Source organism: Styela clava, chromosome 5 (genome assembly GCF_964204865.1).
Source record: "Styela clava chromosome 5, kaStyClav1.hap1.2, whole genome shotgun sequence".
Taxonomy (NCBI): Eukaryota; Metazoa; Chordata; class Ascidiacea; order Stolidobranchia; family Styelidae; genus Styela; species Styela clava.
Genome location: NC_135254.1, coordinates 4,774,119 through 4,782,250, shown reverse-complemented (window position 1 = coordinate 4,782,250; position 8,132 = coordinate 4,774,119). Strand labels below are relative to the sequence as shown.

At 34.6% G+C, this 8,132-nt stretch overlaps 1 protein-coding gene and 1 long non-coding RNA gene across 2 annotated transcripts; both read left to right on the top strand.

The window, feature by feature from the left end:
- LOC144411715 (uncharacterized) lies at window positions 1–2,218 on the top strand. The gene is made up of 2 exons (XM_078112675.1): window positions 1–1,307; window positions 1,959–2,218. The coding sequence occupies exons 1-2, from the start codon at window positions 5–7 to the stop codon at window positions 2,216–2,218; spliced, it is 1,563 nt and encodes a 520-aa protein (XP_077968801.1). The 5' UTR covers window positions 1–4.
- A 2,483-nt stretch (window positions 2,219–4,701) lies between these two features.
- LOC120344638 (uncharacterized) lies at window positions 4,702–7,738 on the top strand. Its single transcript, XR_013475326.1, has 3 exons — window positions 4,702–4,881; window positions 6,698–6,782; window positions 7,401–7,738. It is a non-coding gene; the product is annotated as an uncharacterized LOC120344638 (long non-coding RNA).
- Window positions 7,739–8,132: the final 394 nt, after the last annotated feature.

The following is an 8,132-nucleotide window of genomic DNA, read 5'->3' as shown; positions in this document are numbered from 1 at the left end:
GAAGATGAATTCACAAGTAATAAACCAGGCTAGAGCAAAACAGTCAGATCGTCTCATGACATCATATGACAGGTTCAAAGAGAAAGGGTTTCTTTGCGATTTCAACATCAACGTTGGCGACCAATCATTTCAAGTGCATCGTACTGTCTTGGCAGCCTCTTCAGAATACTTTGAAGCTATGTTTTCAAGCAACTTGAAGGAGGTCCATGACGGTCACATTAATATGAAGGATGTCGATCAGGATGCGATCGCACAATGCATAGAGTTCATGTATAAAGGAAAGGCAGATTTGAAATTAGAAAACATTAAGCATATCCTGCATGCTTCCAATCTTTTACAAATGGAGGAATTAACGAATCTTTGTTTTCAATTCTTGGAAATTAACATTTCTCCAATAAATTGTCTCTCTGTAATCAACTTGGCTCAAATGTATGATCGCCGTGATCTAAAACAACAAGCCGAAAAGATCGCGATTGATAATTTCGAATCCATTATTTCTTCCGAAATGTTTCCATTCATCACCAAATCAGATCTCTTGCGTTACATGAGAAACGAGACTTACCAAACATCATGGAAAGCTGTGGTAACATGGGCAAGAGGAAAAGATAACGTAGACGTTTCTGAGCTTGTCTGCATTCAGCAATTTCCCTTCAAATTTCTCCTGGAAACTGTCCTCAAAGAACCCATTGTTAAAAACAATAAAACAGGCAAGAAATTGGTAATCACTGCATTATTTTCTGATTTCAAAAAACTTGAGACAAACCTTGATATTAACAACTGCTTTATCTTGAAGAATCTTTCTGAAACCAATGAAGTTCCTGAACAAATGACAGTTAAAGATTCCATTAATCGATACTTGGCGACAAATTTTGACCAAATTAGCAAGAAAAATGAATTTCTTGATATCAGTAAAAAAGACATACTAAGACTTTTCAAATCTTCAGAAACAAATTATTCTTCTGAGGCTGTCAAATATGAGGCGATGATAAAATGGGTAAAACATGATGTCAAAAACAGAAAAAAAATCTTTCAAGACTTGTTTAGTTTCATTAAACTCAAAGATTCATCTCTAGAGTTTTTGAAAAAGACAGTTCGAATTGAGCCTTTAGTAAAAAATTCAGAGAGATGCTACGATTCCCTTGTGGATGAAATATTTTCACGAGCATCTTCAAAAGCCGAGGAAAAACCAAATGCAGAGAATCCCCTGTTCCAACCAAATTCAAGCTCTTCAGAAGATGATGAGGAAGAATCTTTCGCCACAGGGGGTGCATCGGGTTATGGCTCTGCCCAATCCAAACCACTTAATGGTAATGAAAGTAATACATTGAATACTAAAAGTCAGGAATAACGTGCCTTCTGTGTAAGTTTTCATAAATCGGGGGGTCTTAGACTGGGAATTTGGAATGTTCCCATCAAAATTCTCATTTTAGGGCTAAAATGTGACCTCTGACCCAGATTTGAGTTACTGGATAAACTCATGATTCAGCATATTTAAAGTATTGGTAAACCATAAACTCAACTTCTCAGAAAATGTTTGATGAATTCATTTTATAAGACATTAATTAACAAACGAGGTCATACACTTGCAGCCACTGATATCTATTGATTTGTAGGAAGGTACTTTATTCTGGAGAACCTGATTTTTTTTGTAAGGCATTGCCTGCCCAATCTATTATACACTTTGACTCAAGGAGGGTGGTATAGATATTAAACCTGAAATGTGTAATCTGTAATGCCATCTTACAGTTTAACCGCTAGGCCATGGCATTGTCCCAAAACTCAAATAATCACACAAAAGCTCACTTACATCCAGGAACCATAATTTTCATTCTTTCATTTTATAATTTTAATATATCATGGTACCCTTTAAATATCATCGAACCCCTCAATCGCAAGCATTTTTGCTTAAATAAGAACAAACATTATTTTTGCTACAAGTTCTGGTTTCATTCATCCAGGTGCAGAATCTCAATCTTCAATTCAAACTACATCTGGTCTAATAACCATCAACCAACAACCATCTGGATGGGAGATGAGAAGGAATTTATTGCTTGAATCACTGCCAGGATATGAAAGAGTGTGGACTAGTGTCATCACCTACTCATTTCCTGCTGGAAGTCTGATGGTGAGATATGAAACCAATTTAATTGTCGGTTGGAAAATAAACTATAGATTTAATCAAATCAAGATTCTTAATCAAGAAGGTTCTTATACATAATATTGATCCTCAAATGCAAATTAGTATATATATATATATATATATGAAAATCGATTTTATGCATCGAATGCCAGTGCAATAAAGAGGAATCACAAATCTTTGAAAGTAATATTTAGAAATGGCCTATAATTCTTGGTGCAATTATTGTACGGTAATTGTAAACTTTATGAATCGATTCATTGAGTGGTTACAAATATATATTTTATTGTGAGTGAGATGCAAAATCATTACATATGCCAAAAACTACTAAGTGGAGCAGGGGTGCGCAACCTTTTTTTAGGCGGGCCAAATAAAAGTAACTGAGTGAAACCGCGGGCCTCTAAACTCTACATACGTCTCTAAGTACATCTCTGGATACAAAAATTTGTAGTTTTTATTTAGTATTTCTCTGTTCTTTCTTCTCGCCATGTGTACCTTGCAGAATTTTCTACTTGTGAAAAGGTTTCCGTAATGGTAAAAAATTATTTTGTTCCAAGCCCCTTCGTAAGTAGAAAAGTTCGTAAGTATGGATGCTTTTTACCTGAAAATGCATTCATCCGCTCCAAGCCCCCATAAATTTTGGTATACTATTTGACTGGGCTAAGCGAAGACCACGGAGATGAGGTGGTCGGAGGAGGCGTTAAAAGTTGAAATCTAAGAGAGAGCGTAATGTACAAAAATGAGCACACGCACATGAAATTTAAAATTAGAATTTACTCTTTTTATTTTGCAGTTTTAAGAATTAGGACCGAAAGACTTCTTTTATTTTGCCATTCGGCGCTGATTTAAATATTTCATGTCGGCTGTTATGATTTCATTTTTGAATATATATTGATACCGTTAACTTAAACTGAACGATATTGTCATCAACGACGCCGCGATACATACTATATATTAATTATGAAATATTTTATAAGCTCTAGTCTAAATTGCAAGAAATGAAATAAATTTCCCCTGTGTTCGGTCACTATTAAATGAAAGGATGAATGCAATTAATTAAACAATTTGCTTCTAGATTTATTGCCGAGGTCGCACAAACTACCTTGAAAAAATTGAAATATACTATAATATTTGTAAAATATTTTTAATGAAAAATATCCGTGATGTGTAACAAGCACTTCAAGTCAGAGCTGATTGAAATCCTTTCATGCCGACTGTAATTTACTACCGACTGCCTATGAATACGTTAAAAAATGAAATAATTGTGAAGTGTTTTGGATCAAAACGTTGACCACGGGCCGGATGAATTGGACACCCGGGCTTCAAGCACTGCATTAACGTAAAATAAACAAATGTCACTACACGCGTTTTTTGTTTTCAATTTTCGGCCTTTCTTATGTAGAAACTCTTACGTTAGTCGAAACAATATTTTAACAAACAGAATTTTTGTAAGGTGAAGTTTCTACTGTACAGTATATACAAGCATAAAAAATTGTTTATATTTTTGATTGATCCTATGGTGCGATGTTCGGGTCTTGGCAGAAATGTTTAGTTAAGACGCAAAAATTTCTAAAGAAAACTGCTATTTAAAATTGTCACACCGAATTCAGTGAGAAACACGCTTTCATAACATTGTGTATATTTCAACGAGTTCTTGCTAGCTAGTTTCTTTGATATGTTAGTGGCACTCGGGTACTGGTATAGGGTATTGGCTATCCCCAGTAATTTATTTTTATTATTCATGACTTTTGCTCTGAACAAGGACCTATACAAGCAGCCACTGATATCTACCGTAATTATATTTAAAGAGCTATTATTATTTTTTCAAAGAATCAGGCATTTCTGGTTCGCGTTTATTTCACCCTGGATGAGGTGGTGGGCATGGGGATCTGAACCGAGATGTTCAATATGTGATGTCAGCTTAGTTCAGTCTAACGCTTTAACCGTAGGCCTTCGCACAGCCCAGAAGTTTGAATGCGGTATTGTTAATGTTTACAATAACCCACATGAGTTATTGCCTCCCATAGAAATATACAGAATCATGCAGTATTGGTATAATGCTTATAATATATGTGTTGACTCTGGTTCATGCTTTGTCCGTCTATGATTAATTTAAACTGGGTATCCTGATCGAATTCAGTTCTAATGGAAATCAAAGCATTAAAAAATTTGGTATTGATATAAAATTCAAATAGAAAAATAGTTTGTGTAGTAAAATCATAACATAGCAATATATAGATCATTCTTGTTGAAATCTGAATAATATCAAATAAGATGTTCATAGAATTTAGTTCATCTATTTTTAATTTAGAATTAGATTTAATGGTGCGGTGAAATCCTGACATAGCCATAATTTCTGATTTTCAACGTATAATTGAGTTATCCCGTTGTCAAGTTAAAATGATGTTTTAAAATTAAAATACCAAGTATTTTGATAGAAAGTTATTTGACTTACTTCTAGTGAATGTTCATAGATATTCTGATATTTATTTACGTTTTAACAAATCCCCAGGTATGATAGATGATTAGTTATGTTTGTTTCTCCAGGGTTTTTTATATGAAGCTCAGGAATACACGGAATATTTGCCAAATACTTTTGATGGAAACATATGTCACAACTTACTCCATCAAGCATTCAATGCAGGATTGATTTTCAAGATTCAAGAAGTTGGTGACAGACGAGGAAAAATTGTTTGGAACGATGAGTTTCCTCATAAGACTAATAAAACTGGAGGGCCAGAGAAGTGAGTGCGTTGTATGTTTTATGATTACTTACCCTACTTCAAATTAGGTTATTACTGGGTATTGCTCTACAACAAAATTCAAAGTTCTTTCAAAATATTAGTTTTGATAACTAAATTTCTATTCAGGAAAAATATTATAAAATTGTGTTTACAGCTCGAAGTACATTTAGGGTATTGCCGATTTTTAAAGATTTTTGAAGCATTAAAGGCATAATGGATACTTCATTTGAATTTATTCTTGATTTTTTGTGAACTATTCTCAAGTATCTTTAATTGTAAATGATATATTTTATTTGGAAAGACATACTATTTTTGATCTACCGGTCTCAAACATAATCAATCACTATGACCAAATGTATTTATTAAATAGATTAGAATTTAGCGTTTCCCAAACTTTTTCGGCCACGGAACACTTACACTTTTTATCTCGCCTCGCGGAACACTAAAAAATGAAAGGGTAAAAAGAAAAACGGTGTAATGTAGCGGTTCCCAATGGGTTCGTCGTGGCGAGTTGCCAAATGCGCCGCAAAAACTAACAGAATTATGTTGAACATACCTAAAATATGATTGAATATTTTACATATTTCATTTATTATAAATGTTTTATTGTTTCTCAATTTGAATGCTGTGTATATGAATCATTATACCTTTCTATATCGTTTACTTTCGATTACGTAGTGTTTGCCTCTTTAATGTTAAGTCTAATGGAGATAGACGTACTTTCTGCAACTTTGCGAGCTGCAGTTTATTGATCTGCTGAATCGAGTTTAGCGAACATGAGTAAATTTTTCAGCATTTCAAAGTAAAATCAGACAGAGATGACGGAAGAAGAGTTGACCATTTGCCCTCATTCTTTAAGACCTACCTGTTTGCCTATTGCTGCAAACTTGATAATGAACTTAACAGTCAAAGAGCTAAGGCCGACGGTTAACGAATATGCCCCTACCCTACCTTAGTTAGTCCGCTTTAGGCCAACGAGACACGATATTGAACGGTCAGTTGGGCGACAACTTCACGATCCCTAGATCGCCATGGCGACCCGTTTAGACGTATTTTGATTTATTTTCCACGGAACACTCGGAAGACGGAACACAGTTTGGGAAACGCTGGATTGGATATTTATATTATAATTCTAAAATGTTGTATTTTTGGCATCTGCATCATGGTTATGGTTCTTAGTACAAATGATATTCTTGTAATTCACTCCAATCAAACCAATGGTGACATGAGCAAGAAGTAAAGTCAATTAGGACAATTTTTGGTATACCATAATTTATCTTAAATTGTGAAATGACACAAAGTTTGAAATCCTTTTGGTATCGACGTCAAAGCCAGAGTCGTATTTTCGTCTTGTCAAAAAGTTTTGATTTCAGACTTTTGAAGCTAATGTCTAATGAAGCTAAAGTTTTCTCAAACTTTAAACAGAAACTATATTGGCCATTTGTAGCCATCATGACTTTTTCTCAATTGCTCAGACGAAATTTTGGTACTCCTGAAATATTTAACCAAGATGGCGAACACTGGAACGTAGTATGTGTACCAGGTTAGGGTTAGGCTATGATTTCAGGTAGAAATACTATGGGAGTCACTTGGCTAGTGCCCGAACTCGTAATAGAACTAAAGAAAATTGGAATAAAATTATGGCCGTACCAAACCTGGTGCACATACTACATTCCGGTGTCTGCCATCTTGGTTCGGGAACGACGAAAATGACTTTAAATCCCTAGAACCCAATTGTGTACTTCATTACCCCCCAGGCAGGATCTATCATTGTTAAATACAAAACTTACAAATTTTCAATTATTTTTTATTTAAGCAATGGATATCCAGATCTAAATCATACAAAGAAACTGCAAAAAGCATTGAAGGCAAGGGAATTTGAGTTTGATGCATCAATAATGGTGAGATAATTTATTCATTTGACACTCTGGCAAAATAATGCTTTGTCCATTTTCCCCAACATGCATTCATATAAATGGTCTTGAATTGCTGAAATAACAAAGTAGATAATTATCGCTTGAAACTAAATTGAGTAATGAACTTGCATTGGTATCTGAGGTAAATAAAGGATTGCTTCTTCACATGAAGTTTTGCCCGATTCTAATAATTTACAATTCGATTTGATTCAAATATTTGATTTGAAAAGCCCATCCCTATTTGAAAAAATTCAGATCCAAAAGCCCTTTCAATGAGACAGACACTCTATGTTAGGGGTGGGCAACTTCTCTAGTCGGCGGGCCACATGTGGGAAAATAAAGTCCTCGGTGGGCCGGATTATAACATGAATAGTATTCAATATCATATATTTATTCGCTAATGCAAGAAAGAAAATTATAAATCGCGTTTAAAGTAAAGTTTTAACTTTACAAAAAATAGAGACCAAAAAACACATCATTAGTTTTGTGGTTGGGAAATGTGGAGCTTGTGGAAACACAACATGTTTGCTGCCATATCATAGTGTACAGATTGACAAATTTTTCCTTTGTTCTATGCATAATAATTCTTTTTTTATTTCACAGAATTTCTGGGAATTTAGATAGATTTCCTGCAACACTGGTTCCACTGTTTCCAGCATAAGATAGTGAACTGAGATGTTAACTTTGATCTTGAACTCGCCTTCATTAAATCTACAACAAAGCCAAAACAATATTGCCAATGCAGCCATTGTGCAAATAATATATTTGATCAATTGTTACAAATAATGAACCGATAAAACTATAAATATTATGATGAAATTTTTTGTCAACATAGTATTTGGGAGATTTCCGTATGGGCATAACATAATATAAGTAAAACAACCAAGGCAGCCGAAGCGTAAGACTCAACTGTGCGGGCATCTCAGATTACACATCTTAGGTTTAAATTCCATGCCTCCCCCACCTCCACCCTACCCCCACCACACCCAGCGTGTGTTAGATTGGGTAGTCAATGCCGAAGCTTAAGATTTTAGTTCTTTCAAATTAATAGCAGATCTCTACTAAGTGGCTGCTAAATATTAATATTTTTGGGGCATTTTTTGATAAATTTGTAGCTTCCATTGCCCAAAACAGGACTTTGAACAAGCATCCAATGCTGAATATGAAACTTCTACATAGCAGGAAAGAACTTAAAATACTCCTGTTCAGCAGTGTATACAACACTTAGGGTGAGGTGTCTTATTGTGCTGGTATGAATTGAACATGGGTATTTTAATCAAACATGCTAACATAGTCAAGTCTAAACACTAGGCTAATACGATGCCTGTATTGTCA

Coding starts and splice junctions, on each gene's coding strand:
- LOC144411715 (XM_078112675.1), top strand. CDS start 5: ATGAATTCACAAGTAATAAACCAGGCTAGAGCAAAACAGTCAGATCGT. Junction 1,308..1,958: donor CCAATCCAAACCACTTAATG/GTAATGAAAGTA, acceptor TCATTCATCCAG/GTGCAGAATCTCAATCTTCA.